Here is a 19,892-nt window from a genome sequence, read left to right as displayed (position 1 = left end):
CGCTTTAACTGCAATCGCCTCAGCTGGAGCTTTCTCTTTGCCCAAAGCAGCGTTTGCCGCCTTGGCATTCGTTAACTCCTGACGAGCACGAAACAGATTGTCATTCTGCTTAGCCCAAGATTCATTCCACTTCTTGGGCTCATTGGAAAACTTTTCATTGCAACTCTTGCGTTCATCAGAAAGGAGCTTGGCAAGAGTACGAACCTGTTTTAGCTCAGCAGTGGCAGCCCACTCTGCAGTCTGTTTCTGCTTGTCAAAAGCAGCCCTATCTCTTTCAAGCTACTCCGCACCCGCACGAGCAGCTTTCACCAACTCTTCTGCTTCAGCCCGCAAACGAGCAGCTTCTTCTTCCCTGCGGCCCAGCACTTTGTAGTCTTCCAAAATGGCATTCGCCACAATGGAACTTCCTACTAGCATTGTAGAAAGTTGGTTGATGCGCAGCTCACGGGGTGCGGCACAGGCACGTTCAACTTCAAAGGGGGTGCCCAGACCACCCAAAATCTCCTTGCACACGGAAGGATCGTTAGAAATATCACCCCCCTGCAAAACAGTCCAGGGGGGTCGATGATACGCTGTACTTCGATCCTGCGTGTAGGTACGGTAATAGTACTCCAATTCAGACTCCCCAGGCTGAATAGGAGGCCCATCATAACCCGCACCACCGGAAGAAGAACCGGTAACCTTCTCACCAGCAGAAGCTTTCTGCGGCTCAGCACCATGCTGCCGCACCTCAGCATCTGACTTCTGTTTCCCAGCATCTGAAAACCTCAAGTCCAATCCATCACCCTCATTGGGAGAGATCAGATTGTCGGAGGAATCCACAGTATCAAAAATGTGGGCAGCAGTCTTCTCCACCGTCTTCTCCACCTGCACGGTGGGATCGCGAACAAAAGGTGCCGCAGGCTCCTTGGGCACCACAGGCTCCTTCGGCACCCCCGCGTCCGCAGCAGCGGTATGCGTGGGAGACGAAGGGAAATCAAAAAATGAAAAACCTGCATCTTGTGATTCTGCAATACAAAGAGCAATAACTGTTAATCTAACACGTTGTGCATGCAAAACAATGAAAAAAGTTACTCACCAGTAGCAACCGCAGGCTTCTTTTGCGCCGGAGCAGCCCTTTTAGATTGCAGCTTCCGACGTTTCGGTTCACCACCACCAGCAGCCTTTTGCTCTGTTTCTCTCTTCTTACCAACAACCGGGGGGGCCCGCAGCAGTTCCACTCGCAGCCGCACTACCTAGAACACCCAAACCCTCAAGGGTATCAGATACTACCACGTAAACGGTATATCTGCGATAACAAGATCGATAGGTACCTGCGGCCTGAGACACCGGAGGAGGGACAACTGAGCCTTCAGCCTTCTCCTTACCACGACCCCGCGTGGTTTTCTTCACCTGCTTTTTCTCCACATGCTTCTTGGGGATGCGCTTTTCAAACTTCCCCAAGTCCGCAAGGATAGCTGCATGGGAGAAAGCAAACAAACAAATTACGAGGGTAAACTTGGAAAACAAGTACAACTTGGAAAATACCTTTTTTCGCCTTTTGGCACAGGTGCCCTCAACACATCACGTTTGGGTACACGGAAGTTACCAACAATTTCTAGATTGAAACCTTGCCGTAACTCAACCGGAATCAGATCAACTTGGCCCTCGAAATCGGGCTCAAACATCCTCCACAAGCCAACCGCATTCGCTGATACAACACATGCATGCATATTACTACAAGGATAATGAAGCAAGAAAAGCAAAAAAGAGTAACAGGCTTACCACCACTCTTTTCCCGCAGAACGGGTCTTGCCTTCCTGTCCGGCCTAGTAAGCATCATCCGCAACACCCACAACTGGTTGTTGTCTAACTTCTTGAGTTCAATAGGCCGCAACCTAGAGAACCAGTCCACAGTCTTCGCACTGGCAACAGGAATATCTTCATCAGTAACACCAATATTGACATCCCGGAAAGTCATATTGGCACATACCGCACAGGCTTTAACATAGAAGAATTTCTTCTTCCAGCCGGTCACACCCTTAGGGGGTGTCATCAACTTCAAACTCCCATGACGTTGATTAAAAGAGAAAAATCCGGTGTTCACCGTCAACTGGTAAAACCGCCGGAAATTCTCAACAGTAATGGGCAAGCTGTCACACCCCAACCGATGGCGGAAACATCAGGATGAGACGAACAAATTGCTCAAAACAACATAACACTAAATGTGACAATATGAATTTAAATCATTTTATTGAAACTAGAAGAGTATTACAAAGTCTCAAATATCAAACATAAACTCAACATTAATTAATTACTAAAACGGGTTTCTAATGCCATCCTAACTTGTTTTCTTGAATCTTGAACAATCAACCTGCAACATGTATTAAAATAACATCAACAAAAAGTTGGCGAGTATACAGGTTTGATACATAGCATAAAGTAGAATAAAAAGTTTAAATACTCATATCCAACATGAACAACATAATACAAGTTACTAATATGCTGAAACAGTGTCACTATATGTCAAACCCAAGTTTCCAACGCACACGCCCCAAGACTCACTCAAGGGCGATGCGTACTCCTATACAATAGGAGATTTAATAAGTCTCAGAAGTTTAATAAGTCTCAGTAGTCTCAGAAGTTTAATAAGTCTCAGTAGTCTCAGAAGTTTAATAAGTTTCACAAGGTTAATGAGCATATAGACACGAAAAGTTTACATGGCATACGAGATTAACAAGCATCAAAATTGTTTCATGTTTAAAAATGGATAGAGTGTGCATATAACAAGTTTCAAGCGTTGCGTGTTTTTAGATAGAATACATGTTGCACCCAAAAGTGATAAAATAAAAATGGGATCAAGTATACTCACCTTAGATTGCGTTGCGTTTCTTGGGAAATTGATTAGAGATTATCCAAGAGATTTGCAAACGAACGCAAGAGATTTACCCTATGGTGATTGGGAATTCGTTAATTAATGTTGGGAAAAAGGTTAATATGATAGTGGGAATTTAATGGGAATTAATAACGACGCTTAGAATATTATTTTGTTAAATGATATTACTTGTTGTAACAATGGCAATAACAATAATAATAAAATTAGTAATAGTGATAATTCTAAAATGATAAAATATTAACAATTCTAATAATATTATTATTTCTGCTTTTAGTTAATAATAATATTAACTTTATTTTTTTACAATTCAATAATATTAATGTTTGTATTAATAATGTTAACAATAACAACTTTGTTATTATTATCAATATAATAATAATAATACCGTTAATAATAATAATAGTGATAATAATGATAATTTATAAAAATTCCGATTAATATATATATATATATATATATATTAACAAGATTTCCGATTAATATTAATAATAATAACAATAAAATACTGATTAATGTATATATATTAATAATAATAACATTTTGATTATTAGTAACAATAACATTCTGATTAATAACGAGCTTTCTTTTCTTGCTAATTTTTATTAATACTAGTGATAATAACAGAAAATTATAGGTTGATAATTCAGCAATGTAACAAAATGAAAAAAAAGTACAGAAACAGGATCGGAAACAAGTCGGTACCGAATCGGTCGTCTTCTCCGGCGACTCCGGCGAAGTTCCGGCAAAACAATGATTCGAATAGTGGGATTGCAGATTTCTGGTTTGTCTTCTCCGGCGACGACGATGGCTCCGGTGGCGGTAGTGGTTCCTCTTTCCAGCGAGTAGTAACAGTGGGGGTGGTGTCGAAATGGTTGAGGGGCTCGGTATTTATAGGAGTCGATGGCGTTTACAATCTTGGAAAAAATTTCGTAATTTCGGAAACGATATCGTGATTGGTTAGTATGAAAGGTAATGAACGAGTGTTTGGAAATAATTGATAAACCGGAATTTTGGGGAATGATTTTCCTACCGCACATAGGCCGGATCCAAAAGGAAAGGATTGCTGTCAATCGTTTTAGGCGGTATGGTTTGAAAAAAAGGAAATGTTCGCGTAAACTGTGTATAATATTCAAACGTTTCCATAAATAGGCGGATGTGGCATGCCCGGCCGAGCGGTTAAAGGTTCGTTTGTTGAAGTTGAGGTCACGAGTTCAATTTCGTCTGGGGCCGGTTCTTTAAAGAAGAACCCCCCTTTTTCCTATTTTTGGTACTTAACTGGACTAACTAAGTTTTCTAACTCAGTTAGTGGTTTCATTTATAAAAACTAACCTAGTTGGACTAACTAGGTTATTTTGAATGTATAAAGGATCTACTAACTAGGTTAGGTTTAAACTAACCTTGTTAACCAAAAACAAATTTATTTAAATAATAGTTTATTTAATTGTTTAAAATATTAAATTATTAAATTAATAATAATAAATATTATAATTATTTGTTTTAACCCAAATTTTAGGTAATCTACCGAATTAACGTACGAATTCCCGATTTCTGTCCGGTTTAGGGTAATCTCTTGATAGTACTTGCTTCGAGAGCCGAGATTAGGATTTCTTTCAACTGTTTTTACGTGTTTAACATAGTTTAACGTGTTTAATCATAACATAGAAATCAAACAAGCATATGATCAAAACAATGCATTTTTCATTATGATTCAAGTCTCGGTTTATAATTTGGAACGAAATAAAGTGCAACGAGAGTACAATTGATTAATTTGGGAAAGTACGATACGACTTGCTAAAAATAGAAAGTTCAGAAATACGAAATGTTACACAAGCCATGGGCACAAAAAGTATACTCAAAGTTCCGGATTCGGAACATCCCAAATGGACTAAGTTGGGAGATATGGAGATGATAGTACTCCAACACCTCCGCAACAAACACCGTCACCGGCAACCGAAGGTTGCCTTCGGTGAAAAAATCTGCCCACATGGTAATATAACCGGCCGGAGCATCGGCACCGGTGTCCCCCTCTTGTGGGTAAGTAGCCTTCCAGTCGTCGGCCATATGAACGGTGGTCATCAGGTTTTTAAAACCACCTATTGTCCACTTCAACACCGGTAAACCACCCCCGACGGCACCACCATCATCATCTTCATCTTCATCAGCCGCCACAACCGGCTGTTCAGGGTTTTCACCTTCCACATTATGTGGACTTGATGGTTCAGCCATCAGAAATATCGAAGAAACGGAAGAAAGTGAGTGGAAAAACTCAACTCAACCTCACCGGAAGTTCAAGAAATATCGTCGGAGAAGACAAAGAAATGTTTCTCTCACCGGCAAATTTTTGAAATTTCGAACAAGTGAGGGGAAACCACGAATGGTTTCCCCTTATATACCCATCGCAATTAATGCGGAGGGAGAAAACGAATCATCACGTTCAAAAAGAGCGAATTACGCGACACCACGTGTCAAGCGCCGTTTCCGCTGACGGTTATCACGCGCGCGTGGCCGCCCACGCGCCTGACAAGAGAGACCTTTACACTCCTTGCTACAGTGCATTTAATGCCTCGGGCAGTGCAAATGTCCTTTCATTTCAGCACATGCCAGAATGATCTCACCAACTTCCACCAACTCACACGTGAGATCAGCCACGTATGCAACAAAAAGCGACTACATTATCCAATTATAAGCGGCATGCGGTTTCTCTGGTACACCGCACCATAACCCATACCGCATGTCGTTTTTTTACATACCCCTAAAAATAGGCAAAAATATATATCTCCACACTATAAGGGGGTATAATACCTATCCGCACTACCCACGAGCACACGTGGAATATGCGGAAATGACACACACGAGCCCGTTCAGGTGTGTCAGATACTCAGAACCAGCGTTGTTCTTTGGACTGAACCGCATCTCAGAAACAGGTAAACCGCATTGCCTTCATTCTCTTCAAGCTTCAAATCCCTCCTGTCCGGTTCACAACCACAGAGGGTGCATGAACAGCTTCTTTAACAAAAAGAAGGAAGGGAATGTACGCGCACGCACATCAGCAACCCTGACTCCTGATCCTTCAAGAGCCACATCTGAGCAACACTCCCGTTTCAAGCGAATATGGGGTGACAAAACCGCAGACGCTCACGAATCGCTGCGGACATAACCATAGCTTCCGCAAACGGTTGCTACGGAAGAGCCACAACTAACTTCACATCGAGGAACGAAACTACTTCAAGGAAAACTCCTCGGTATTGGAGCGTGAAGGAAGGTGCCTAAGGAAGAGATACGGACGAGATCCCCAATGATCATACGAGCCCTTGTCGAACAACAAGCGATCGAGCAAGCGGTGACAAGTCTGTTTATGACTTTGTTACCCTACTTGTAAGATGGATAGAATAAACAACGGTGGGCATTACCATGCCTATGACCATGTTTATTTGACCATTATCCAGAATCACATTGTTCGACCAAACATGGCCAACAATGACGCAAGTACTTAACATTGTTCCCACAACCGTGGACAACAATGTCAAGCAACGAGGTAACCGCAAAGGACGTGCGGTTACTAGAGAGCTAATTGGAAGAACATGAACACCCTACAAAAGGGATCATCATTGGATGTCCAATCATGACATCAGAGAACTCTCTTCTTCATTCACCACTTCAAAGGTTGGTTCGAAGTTTGTGCACACCTTCAGCCAACATCCCAGAGATTGGTTTGAAGTTTGTGCATATGCCCAGCAAGGTCTCAAGGTTGGTTCGACACACCAACAGGTGGCACCCAACCCAAGGCTGAGAATTTCGCATCAGACGAAACATTTTCACCGGTATGGAAGAGGCGTCAAATGACCCTTCCAGACCTCCAGCTTGATTTACAAACAGCAAAGACCATCCACATGGTCTAGGATCTTCTCCAAACTCCAGACAACCTTCTAAACACCATAGTCCAGTACTCCTCCCACATGCAACTTGCATATGGCAGCAACACTAGACTGGGGGGACTTGAAGGGGTATGGTCCCAGATCTCGCGTCAACATCGACCGCGAGTGACCATTACCCTTATCAAAACCCCCGCTAGCTGACAACCTACTTATGTCCATGCGGGAACGCATCGACATAGTGGTTGAATCCAATCTATCCAGTGATGGAGGAGGACTTACCTGGAATAGTAGAACGGTAGAGTGATGCGGCATAGCATCACATCTGGTGTATGAAAACGGAAGTATTCATAGCGATGCGGCCTCGCACCGCGTCCAGTGAACACTTCTATCAATACAGGGAAGCTGGATAACAGCAACAGTCACCACAGGCGACGATGCGGCTAGCACCGCATCTCGCGTATTTCTTGATCACAAGCAAGAGATGCGATAACACCAGGTGTTACCGCAGGCAGCGATGCGGCTCGCACCGCATCCTATACGCCCAACAAGTAGGACTGACACACCAGTGTAAGTAGCGCCACTGACAGTCGTCTGTCAGGGCTACGTAAATAACAGACTGACGTGGCGTAACCTCCACACCCGACAAGCCTGACACACCTGCAAAGGTGCAGCACGTCGTCAGTCTGTCCATCATCCTCCTCCTTCACTCCTCGGCTATAAATACCAACCCCAAACCAGGTTTGAGGTATCTCTTCACAACTCTCTCACTACTACTACTATCATACTTTGCTTCCCAAGCAGATTACTGATTCTCACGCCGGAGAGTGGTAACAAGGAGCACCCCCCACCCCATCCTCCTTGTTACGAGTCACGGTTTGTTTCCTTGTGCAGGAGATCAACCCACCGGTGATCCAGTCAACGATCCTCGGGAGGAAGGGATTAACCCTTCTTGACGAGACCAGTGAGTTAACCCTGCCCGGTTAACCATTGTTTCATCACAAACATACACGGATTAAGGATGACTACAACCTTCACCAAGGGATCACCAATGGCTGGTTAATTATGGTTAAACGATGGTACGAAAAAATCGATAACCGGTTTTGGTTAATTTGGGTTTCGGTTAATTCAGTTTTTGGTGATTTTGGTTCGGTTTCGATTAACGATTCAATTATTGCTCACCCATAGACACTATTAATCATATAATATGTCATTTTTTAATTAAAAGAACTATAGCAATACCATACTCAAGTTAAAGAGAATAAAATACTTGTTTTTATGGTGTCTTTTTTTTAAAAACAATATTAGTGTAAAAAAAGCTATGTCGTGAAGGAGTTATTTTTTTTAAGTGAATAAAGAAGTGTAACTACAAACTATCAATCTATAAATGTTTTTATGAGTGACTTCTAAGAAATTTTTAAATAGTTAATGTGGTCGGATGGGAAGAATGATAAAAATACAATATCTTATCGTTTGAAAAAAAAATAATGTTTTAAAAATTAATTTAACCAAATGTACAACTGTCACGCCAATATTATTTTTTTAAATATATATTTTTGACTGTATATGTTAACAAATTAAATTATAATTTATCAATTTAGTATAAAATAAATATAATACACGAGTGCATATATTTTTTAAATATAACTTTTTATTACTAATTATATAATATTACATTTATCAGCACATAATAAAACAATTTTAAGATGCGAGGTGAAGGGTTTGACGTTCAAATGATCAAATCTGTCCTAACAATGAAATTAGATGACCTAAAAGAGAACTTTACATAAGAGTTGCACTTTTGATAAATCGACTTTGCTAGACATATTGTCTTTATCTAAACAGCAAGAAGAAGCTGGGGAAAACTTGTCTTTTATTTGTTTTGTATTGTTTGAAAAACAATAACAAATTTATTTATATGTATTCACATTATGTCACGCAAAAGTATTCACATTATTTATTTGTTTTGTAATGTTTGAAAAACAATATCAAATTTATTTATATGTGTTCACATTATATCAGGCAAATGTATTCACATTATATCAGGCAAAGATTCCTCTACGACGAGAAAAAAAGTTTGGGTTATCTATAGATAATATATTTTTTTAATATAATGAATTATGGTCGTTTAAAGATAAAATAAAAATAAATTTTAGTTTGCATCTTGGTAATGATGATGGATCTTGAGTCTTGACAACCTCATATATGATGTGTGACGTGAAGTATTTGAAACTCGCCACATATGTTTAATTCGGTGTAAATTTACAGGTGACAACCTTGTCGAATTTATGAGTTTATGTTTATAAGCTTTATAACAAAAATAATAAAAAAAAAAAACAGTAAGAACTAAAACCTCGGCTGGTCTATTGAAACTACATAAAAACTGAAAACAATCATGTTGAAAGTTGAAAGTTGAAACTTCATCACGAACGGCCGCATTATAAAAACACATCATATAAAACGCTGAATAATTAAATATAACTAGGGCTGTTCAAATTGCTCGGCGCTCGATGCTCGTTCGATGCTCGCTCGAAAAATGCTCGGAATTTGCTCGTTCGATTCAGCTCGATTGAAAAAATGCTCGGTTCGGATCGGTTCGGTCTGTAAACGAACCGAGCACGAGCAAAGGTCCGCTCAGTTCGGTTCGGCTCGGTTGACTCGATTTATTTTTTAATATGTATATATATTTGTGTATGTATCATTTTTAATGAAATGACTATAGACCAACATCAACAATGTTTGGTCCAAGATCCAAATAGATCTCATTTAAGTAATTCGAATTGAAATCCAATACTAACAGTCCATTGTCCAATACTTAAATGTCCATTTGAGTAATTGAGTCAAAATTTCAAATACTAAAATCTGAATCGTCGATCAATACTCAAGTCTCAACTCGCCATTCGATTCAGAAGTACAAGACCTTAATCAAAACCCCCAATTGGCCATCGTTATTCGATTTCTCCATCGCCACTCGCCAAGACGACAACTCACTAGGGTTTTGCTTCAATCGGTTCATTCAATTTCAAACTTCCGATAAAACAAGGGTATGTTTCAATCGGTCGACAATTTATCTTCCCGCTTAGCTAATCTCGAAAGAACTACTTGAGTGTTTTTGTATTCCTTGTTATTGTTTGTTAATTTTTTTACTTGTGTTCTAGTGAACGAAACATCAGGGACGAAAACTGCACTTTATTCTAATAACTAGCACTCCCATCGTCACTTTCCTTGTTTGTTCTACAACGCTCGATACTCGCTCGACGTTCGTTCGAAAAATGCTCGGATCGAAAGACGCTCGCTCGACTTTGGCTCGGGTGAAAAAACTCTCGGTTCGGTTCGGATCGGTTTGTAAACGAACCGAGCACGAGCAAAGGTCTGATCGGTTCGGTTCGGCTCGTGAACAACCCTAAATATAACTAGCATAATATTAAACTAGTAGTTTTCAGCTATATAACGTGTGACTTTGGTTTTATTTTATTTTATTCCTTTTGTACATTAATTAGTCCCTAGTTGGGCTACTATAAATGATAAGGGTTATTAGATTGTAATAATCTTAAATTTCACCTGTTGTTGATAACAATATACAAAAAGTATTTACCTATTTGGGTACTTTGAAAAATATTTACCTATTTGGGTACTTTTCTATATCCCTTTAATTTTTTACCTAATTTATACATTTCTTTTTATTTTTCTATCCAAAGTTAAATTAGATTACTCACAGAATTAGAATCAGCAAAAATATGAGTAATTATTTTTTTGTAAAAAAAAATAAAAATTCTGCAAATATTAAAAAAAATCAGCAAAAATTCTACAAAAAAATCTGTGGAAAATCCACAAAAAAATCTGCAAAAATATATTAAAAAATTCTACAATAATTCTGCAAAGTTAAAAAAAATCTGCAAAAAATATTATAAAAAAACCATATAATCTACACTAGGTTGGGAAAAAAAACTCCATTTCTTTTTCCGTTTCATTTTCTTTTTATAACCTGAAATTGTCTAGGCCCCGTTTAAACTAAGCTCATAAAAAAAATAAAACAATAAATTCACAAATTTACTCCCCTAAGTTATATCAATTAAGTGAAAGTAATCTGATGGAAAGTTTGATATTTTAAACAAGTTTATTTAAACTCACGCAATTTATAAAACAAAGTTACAAATTTCGAATTTCTTGAAATTTGAGTTTTGAGAAAAGATCCTAAGTATTTTAATTATTTCAATTTTATTAATAGTGATTATTTCTCCAATATTCTGTACATATAAGTAGTTTGTATTTTTATAGATATTAACCCCAAACGAACTACACAATGTGGACCATCAAATCCACCAACTATTACCCTATAGATTATATGGTTTTTTTATAATATTTGTTGCAGATTATTTTTTAACTTTGCAGGATTATTGTAGAATTTTTTAATATATTTTTGCAGATTTTTTGTGGATTTTTCACAGATATTTTTGTTGAATTTTTGCAGATTTTTTTTGAATATTTGCAGAATTTTTTTATTTTTTACATAAAATAATTACTCATATTTTTGCTGATTCTAATTCTGTGAGTAATCTAATTTTACTTTGGGTAGAAAAATAAAATGAAATGTATAAATTAGGTAAAAAAATTAAAGAGATACAGAAAAGTACCCAAATAGGTAAATATTTTTCAAAGTACCCAAATATGTAAATAATTTTTGTATCTACACTATTTTGGGAAAAAACTCATAATAATCTCAATTTTAAAATTTTCCTTCAACAATCTCAACTTGTAAGAATTTGACCCCCATAACCTTTTCTAGCTGCAGGTGCACTTAAATCTATTAAGAATATCAAATTGTTATATGCTATAAAATGATCAATAAGGGCCAAATATTTACAAGTTGGAATCGTTAGAGGGAATTTTTAAAGTTGAGATTATTATCGGCTAACAGGTGAAACTTAGTATTATTATAATCCAATAACCCAAATGATAAAAACTACTATTAATTGTGAACTGTTAAAACTATCGTAAATTTGTCACATGCCCCGGTTACATTCTTAATTGGCGCGCAAATACATTATCGCAAGAACCATTTAAACTTATCTTTGATTCTCAAGTTAAATAGTCTAGTCAATGATTTGGTTAAATCCGGCATAATGGCAAAAAAAAAATATATAATTTACGTACGTCAACCATCTTTGCTTCTTTGAACATCCTACATTTATTAATCATGCCAAAAAAATTGACCAATTCTTGTCTACAACTATAAATATAGATGGTAGTTGCATACACCAAACCACACTCTTCGGACACACAAACTTGCAACACCTGAACCCGAGTGACCATTCCGCGGTATCGGTGGAGATGTCAACACCCGAACCTGGCTACAAGAGTAGTACCGGCACAGGTGGTGTCAAGAACCATGTGGTGATTGATGTAGTCTTGAGGGTTGTGTTGTTTGCGACATCGTTGGTTGCTTTGATTGTTATGGTCACTTCTAAACAAACCAAACTCGTACCCGTTGCCCCGGGCATGGCCATATCCATGGTTGCCAATTTCGACCAGACCCCGGCTTTCATGTGAGTAACTAACATCAGTTTCACTTGTTGTCCTTTATTTTTCTAGGTGATCTTGCAAATTTATAGGTGTTTTTAGGAGGGTTTTGTTTGTTTTTTGATTTCTAGAGAAACAAAAAAATGAGTTTGCCCCTTTGACTAGCAGTGTTTGCTCCTTTAACTAGAAGACTCGTTAAAAAATCTAAAACAAGTTCAAAAATCTTCTAGAAACGCTTATGATTTTGCTAGACTTCCTAGAAATAAAAAAGAGTTGGTAAACACATATGTTTACATAGTACTAAGCGTGCTGGTACATAAGGTGGTTATATAAACCCGTAATCGTTCATCTTTCTCTTTCTCCAGCACTACGTACAAATGTTTATATGGTTTCTACTTAAAATTACTTAGATTTAAACGAGAGCATTTAGAATTATTTGTAATGACATATTTCCGCGCACATGTACAGAATTCTGCAGCCAAGTCTATGTAGTTAAGGAGTCGCAATTAGGGGTGCTAAACGGATCGGGTTCGCAGGTTAGCGGGTCCAACCCGACCCGAACCCGAAAATCTTGTCATATATATGAACCCGAACACGACCCGAATATTAACGGGTTGACCCACCAGCTCAACCCGAATTTTCAAAATTTTAAATTTTTTTCGCAATTTAATATATTAAAATTGAAGTTTTACTTAAAAAACACAAATGTATATAATACAATTGCATTTTAATTATAAAACTTTATGTGAATCTCTATTTTTAAGTTATAATAATGCATAAAATACACACTCAAATTAATTTATGACATAAACATATTGTAAAAAAAATATAATATAATATAAACGGGTCAACCCGTCAACCTGACCGGACCCGAACTATAATACTCAGTGAAATGTAAAGATGCCGTGATTTCTTTTTTAGTAATGATCGATTAGTCGTCGCTAGCATAACATTGTTTTCTTATGATGTAGATACTTTATCGTAGCAATGTCCGTTGCTTGCTTATACAGCATCATCACTGGTGCGCTATCGATCTTAGCTCTTCTGAAGCTTAAACAAGGGTCCATGAAGCTGGTGTTTCACTTTGTTATACTTGATACCGTAAGTTCTTAAATTTCTTAAAAAGATAGGTCCTGTCGCAATTTCGTCGCTAATACTAGTTATTGTGCAATTTCGTCACTATGTGGTACAGTTGCTGTTAGGTGTTTTGGCTTCAGCAACAGGTGCAGCAGGAGGAGTAGCTTACATAGGATACAAAGGAAATTCCCATTCGAGATGGAACAAGGTTTGCAACGTGTTCGATTCCTTCTGCGGTCATGTTTTGGGTTCGCTTGCTGTGTCGCTATTACCATCCATAGCTCTTCTACTGCTAGTTTGGCTCTCGGTTTTCATGTTTTCGAAGAAGATCAGACTGAATTAGTTTTGTTTGGTTGACACCATGATTCCTATGATTTAGGTGTGTGTGCTTGTTTGTTTTTGTAAAGTTCGTTACTAATAAAGATTAAACAAGAATAATTAACGATTGATTATCAATATTTCTGTTTCTACCAGAAGAAAAAACTACGGTTACATAGGGCTTGAATCCGCTTGCTCAGCTTCCGTTGGTAACCAGATTTAGAAACACAACAAGGGCGTCACGTTACTCATTACTGCAAAAAGCGTTCGCGGCTAATGTGTTGCTAAAAGATATTGTGATTCAAAAGTAAAATCTGCGACTTGTGATTGGTTTATATTCGGTTAAGCCTCTTAAACGAACCGAATGAAAATGAACAAATCACAAAGGATAAGACTCGAACAACTAAATGAACGGGGTTTTCTTTTTCGTGTTTGTTTCTTACGAAAATGAATTTGTTTGTGTTCGTTTATATATATTCGTTCATTACTAGTATATAAATGATTCACAAACACAAATGAGCCGTATTTGTTTATGTCGTTCATTAATAGTACAAACGTACGAGTCACAAACGAGTTTGTTTGTGTTCCATTTTCAGTCCCTAATTCCTATTGGTATTTTTCATATTGAGGTTTCTATTTGACAACTTCTGAATTGGTAAGTGCTAAACCAGTATTAAGATTTAGGACAATACTTAACCAGTCATAGGCAAATGTCTTAACCCCTTTTAACGGCAGGCTCGTTGAAATGCATGTAACATAAAAATGAAAAATTAGAATACTAAGTATGTTAAAAAGTCAAACATAACTAGCAAATAAGAAGTCTTTTTTTTTTTTTTTTTGAAATGTCAGCAAATAAGAAGTGTTTTCTGATTAAATAAATTAAGATACAATCAACCACATCGCTTCATTTGATTTGTTTGTACATTGTTTTCGACACTAACTAGTAGTTGCGAAGGAGACCTTTTCAACTAAGTCATACGTCATGGTATAAATGTTATTTTACATTTCTTTTTCTAATCATTTTTCTACATTTGACAATTTAAGGGTCGGATCATAATATCTGGTTTCGATTTTGAATTTCAACTATCCCTTTTATGATTTGATTTGATTTCGTTTGTTAATAAAAACACGTAAATCATGGTGGCTATATACGCACGCATCCATTTACGTTGCATGGTTTAATATTTTGCTCAAATTCTGGGATCGGCCCATAGAGGGTGTGGGAAATCATCTAAGCCCATTGTGTAGAATTAATGATATCTATCATTCAAGGAAATTCATATTTACTTTCATGTGCAACGTACAAAATTGTATGCCGATGGAAGTTGGTCCACAGAAAAGTTATTTTAAACCGAACAATACATTCACTAGAGTACTGTAGACTTTAACTTGATATTCAAGTACTCATAAGAAAATAGGGTGTGGAGGAGGATAGTCTTTAAAGGATGCTTCGTCAAGTAGGCGTATACGTAAGAGGGTGTGAGGATGGGCCTATGACTATGGGGTGTGGAGGGGCTTGGGTTGGGGGCATTGCTCAACACGTGGCGAGGGTTGGATCCACAAGGTAATACTCAAAAACTAGGGATGTGGTGTGGCGTGGCCAGCCATGTGGATTTTTCTTGATTTGGCAACGGCTACCCCCAACGGCTAGATCGAACCAACCAACCAAAGTCAGCCATGTCACCCAGCCCCCCCCCCCACGCCAGGCTCAATCCCCACGCCAAAGGGGCAACACCATGCCCAACGCTTGCCCGGTGTGGTGTAGCTAGCGTTAAAGCCAAACCGCCGCCCCAACCCACGACCCACAGTCTAAAGGGGATGGACCTAGGGTGTGTAAGATGAGCATGTATATATGTGTGTGTGTGTATGCATGCATGCATGCATGCATGCATGTATGTATGTATGTATGTATGTATGTATGTATGTATGTATGTATGTATGTATGTATGTATGTATGTATGTATGTATGTAGGATGGACCTAGGGTGTGTAAGATGAGCATGTATATATGTGTGTGTGTGTGTATGCATGCATGCATGCATGCATGTATGTATGCATGCATGTATGTATGTATGTATGTATGTATGTATGTATGTATGTATGTATGTATGTATGTATGTATGTATGTATGTATGTATGTATGTATGTATGAATGTATGTATGTACGTACGTATGTATGTATGTATAAGGAAGAAGAGTGAGAGAGGGGGGCCCGACGTGAACAGCTTGGGGAAGACGTTAAGGACGGAGGCAGCCCTAGGGAGGTGTGCTGGGGCGTCGCCGGCCCTAGCCACTCCCCACACCAAGTAATCTAATAATACATGTGAGAAGCATTTCGGTATGCCAATAGATGTATTGTTGATGCCTACTTTTATAATTACTTAATTCTTTTTCCATTTTATGTCCCAACCTTTTTAAAAGAATTCAAAGTTCCTCTCCACATCACTAGCTATTGTAATAGTACTTCTATTTACATGAAACATTTGTCTAAATATTGGATTATTAGCGAAGTATTTTTTTTACATGACGATTATGTGCGGCTTCACGATTTCTAATTACACGAACTCTTGACCTTGCGGTATCTTGAAGTCCATGACTTAAACGATGTTTTGATTAATTCTAGTGATAGATTGAAAGGTATGGACATGCGCATCAAAAGCTTCATCGTTGGAACTTGATGAATGTTGAAAGAGATCCATGGAATAAAATATGGGTTGAAGTTTCAGAGAGCAAGAGAGAAAGTGGTGTGATTTTATTTTTAGTTGATACATATATCTTGTGAGAATAGTAAGAATTACATAAAAGACCATTCAAATTAAAAATAATACTTTTACACTTATACGATATTATAAAATAATTTACACGTTTAAACAATACATGTATTCGTAAACATTTTTTACACATGTGTAAACTTGCCATTTACACATGTGTAATAATTTACCAAGAGCGATTTTGAGAGAAGAGATAAATTATTTAAAGAGTATTTTTTTTAATTTTGTATTTTAATTATAACTAGTATTTAGGATCCACGTATTACAACAGTGGGCCCGAAAGCATATACGTAATTTAGATAAATTATATGGACCATTCAAATATTACACGTGTTTAAACAAAGAATAACACTTGAAAGTTAAAACTACTTGTACATGAGATAAATTAATTGTGTAAATATTTTTAGTTATTAAAAACTAAATTAAAGAATAGTTTTATTATTGAAATTACATGTTATACTTAAAAAGTTTGAAATAAGTCTTTATATTTTTATGAAGTTAAAGTAATAAATAGTAACAAACTACAAACTACAAACTAATATATAACATGTAAGAAATATATAGAATCACAAACTATGTTAATGGGCCAACATGCACTACCACACACAACTTCAAACCCATGAGGCCCTCACCTCAGGAATACAGTTGTGTTTTCTTACTTGTACATTAACCAAAATGGTGCATCATTGACTTGTAAGAAAATGAATAGTAAAACTAACTCACAAACAAAATTTATAAATTAATATAGGGAAAACAAACTACAAACTAATAAATAACATGTAAGAAATATATAGAATGGATTCACAAACTATGTTAATGGACCAACATGCACTACCACAAACAACTTCAAACCCACCAGGCCCTCACTCCAGGAATGTAGTTGTACCTTTTTACTTGTGCATTAAGCAAAATGGTGCATCATTGACTTGTATAAAAATGAATAGTAAACTAACTCAGAGAGAAAATTTATAAATTAATATAGGGGGAAATGAGGGTTGTGATTTTGATTGGTTTTTCATTAGACTTACGGTTCTCGCAATATATGACGTTCTCAAGATAACCCTCTTATATACATACATACATACATACACACACATATATAGGGAAAAGATCATAAAAAACTTTTTTTCATGAGAAAACTAGAAAACTCAATATCAGACGTGTACTATGTGTTGTATACGATATACAACGCAATACTACAAATTCGCATCATATGTATTGCGCTTTATATCATATAAGCTTTCTAATTTTCTTATGAAAAAGAGTTTTCTCATAATTTATCCCGTATGTAGGTGTGTGTGATTTGCTTTTATTTTAAAAGTTAATTTTTGGATGTATAACAGCTAGTTTTATAGCCAAAAGACCATTTTAGCAATAATGCAATCCATTGTGTATCTCAAATACCTAAGTAATCTTGTCATACTCAATGTTCAGAACTAGGATTACTAGTATAACTATTTAGCCTACTCACAGCATATACTAAGTCTGGTTGAGTAGATACATGAGACTGCCAATTATCCTTGAGTATCCTAATTGAGCAACACTTTTACCTCTATTCCTTGACAAATGGTGAGAGGTATTTGTAACGCTCCGCATTTTTGAACCTTTCTTATTTTAGCAAGTCTTGTTGTACCTTCCATATTTAGACACTTGAACTCTCTTTGTAATCTACTTTCGAGACTATTGATCATAATGAGAACGAAACTATTTTGTGTAATCATCTTATGTGTAATTGATAAACAATTCTTGTTTGAACGAAATAATATTCAAGGATTCTCGATTCTATATTTATCGACACTTGACACTCATTAAACTAATTGAAATTATTAACATGACGAGATTCGGATCCTAAATCTCGAAACGCGAAAGCTTTGTGAAACGAATAATCGTTTAAAGATTTTTTTATATATGGTTATTTATCGCTCCTATTTTAATTAATTAATTAAGTTAATTAATATTATTATATAAAAAAAATTTATTTTATAATATCTAGTTAGTCCCGTTAAAAATTAAATTTAGAAAACTAACTTAGTTAGTTTAAAACTATAAAGGTAGTCTTCTTTCTTTTATAATATAACATTGTTATTTAAAGTCAAGGGTGGTTTGTCCAATTACTGAAAGTGTAAGGTTATGTGTAAATAATAAAAAAAAGGAAACAAAATGCTGAAGACCCCAGGATTCGAACCTGGGTCTCCAGCCAAACCAACGCACACGCACACCAGCTGCGCTGCAGCCTCCTTATCAAACTAATCCAATCTTTAATAGATTTAAACACCTGTTACGCTGAACCATGGCAGCACCAGCGCGACCAGACTCGTTTTGGGCGGGTTTTTGGTGAGTTTTTGAGTTTTAAACCTCTTTTTAACATTAATTACTCAACTACAACCTAACCCAAACCTTCTCCTATAAATACCACACTAATCCAAGTCCTAAACACTTTACAAACTCATCTAAATCTCTCTCAAATCATCCAAAAACGCAGCTGCAAATTGGTGTTCGAGCAGATTGTTGCATCTTCACAAAAGTGAGCATATCTCACTCGTTTCTTGTCCGTTTTTGCTCATTCTTTTTCCTATGTGCTTGGTTTGACCTTAACTTCGACTCCATGGATTTTCCACAGTAAATAAGTCCCTGGAACTCCAGCAAAAAGGCTCCAAAGTCCACTGATTGTTTTTGTTTTCATGAAATCTTTGTTAAACTTAACCAAACTTGAGTTTTCTCATCTCAAACCTATGTCCTAATGCTCATAATCAAATGAATGGTTAGTTGGGCTTGAAAACAAGGTTGAGACACTTAAAATCAGAGGATTAAACCTCATAAACTTTCTGTTTTAGTTAGGGTTCTACCCACAAGAAGTGTTCAAGCTTGAAGCTTGGTAAAAGTGTGATGGTAAGACTAGCTTGGGCTATCTTTCATGAACATCCACTCACTTCTTGACGTTTTCTCATAAAATAGTTGTTCATTTCATTTCTTATGTAATGTAACACCCCCAAAATACCACCTGCGGAAACCCCGCGAGGCGTGTTACACATCAGAGTCTGAGCCACCAATCACATTGAACCAATAGTAAATACTTAAATAAAACATGTCATTAATAGCCAAGATTAAATGTCAACACAATATCAATTCCCAAGAGTTATGTAGCGGAAGCATATGATAAGTTGTTTAGTAGTTGTTTCAACATAAACTAGAAACCAATGTATCAATTATAAATAATTCAGTAGCTTCGATCCATGACCACTCCAGCACGCCCAGATAGCAAGTCCATGTTCCAAAGTTAACGACCTACAAGCATGCAAACAAGTGTGTCAGACTACGCTGGTGAGTTCAAGGTTTTGTTAACGTGTTGAGTTACCAGATGTATGTTAATGCGATTCAATGTTGCGTTACGATGTTGCTCATGTTAGATACCCTAGGGAGTGTGCCCATGTGTATCCGGGGAGTGGGTACCCCTTAACGA

General features: G+C 37.1%; 1 protein-coding gene across 1 annotated transcript; it reads left to right on the top strand.

Moving 5' to 3' along the window:
- Positions 1-12,001: 12,001 nt before the first annotated feature.
- Positions 12,002-13,802, top strand: LOC110894642 (CASP-like protein 1). Its single transcript, XM_022141867.2, has 3 exons — positions 12,002-12,293; positions 13,239-13,368; positions 13,460-13,802. Exons 1-3 carry the CDS (start codon positions 12,079-12,081, stop codon positions 13,685-13,687), a joined length of 573 nt encoding a protein of 190 aa, XP_021997559.1. The 5' UTR covers positions 12,002-12,078; the 3' UTR covers positions 13,688-13,802.
- The last annotated feature ends 6,090 nt before the right edge of the window (positions 13,803-19,892 follow it).

Source organism: Helianthus annuus, chromosome 12 (assembly GCF_002127325.2).
Source record: "Helianthus annuus cultivar XRQ/B chromosome 12, HanXRQr2.0-SUNRISE, whole genome shotgun sequence".
NCBI classification, from domain to species: domain Eukaryota; kingdom Viridiplantae; phylum Streptophyta; class Magnoliopsida; order Asterales; family Asteraceae; genus Helianthus; species Helianthus annuus.
The sequence above is the reverse complement of the archived record's forward strand: the minus strand, read 5'-3'. Positions and strand labels throughout refer to the sequence as shown.

What these genes read in the sequence shown, in the direction of transcription:
- LOC110894642 (XM_022141867.2), top strand. Translation starts at nt 12,079, where the DNA reads ATGTCAACACCCGAACCTGGCTACAAGAGTAGTACCGGCACAGGTGGT. An exon ending in GACCAGACCCCGGCTTTCAT is followed by an intron (nt 12,294 to 13,238) that starts GTGAGTAACTAA and finishes CTTATGATGTAG; the next exon opens with ATACTTTATCGTAGCAATGT. An exon ending in ACTTTGTTATACTTGATACC is followed by an intron (nt 13,369 to 13,459) that starts GTAAGTTCTTAA and finishes TATGTGGTACAG; the next exon opens with TTGCTGTTAGGTGTTTTGGC.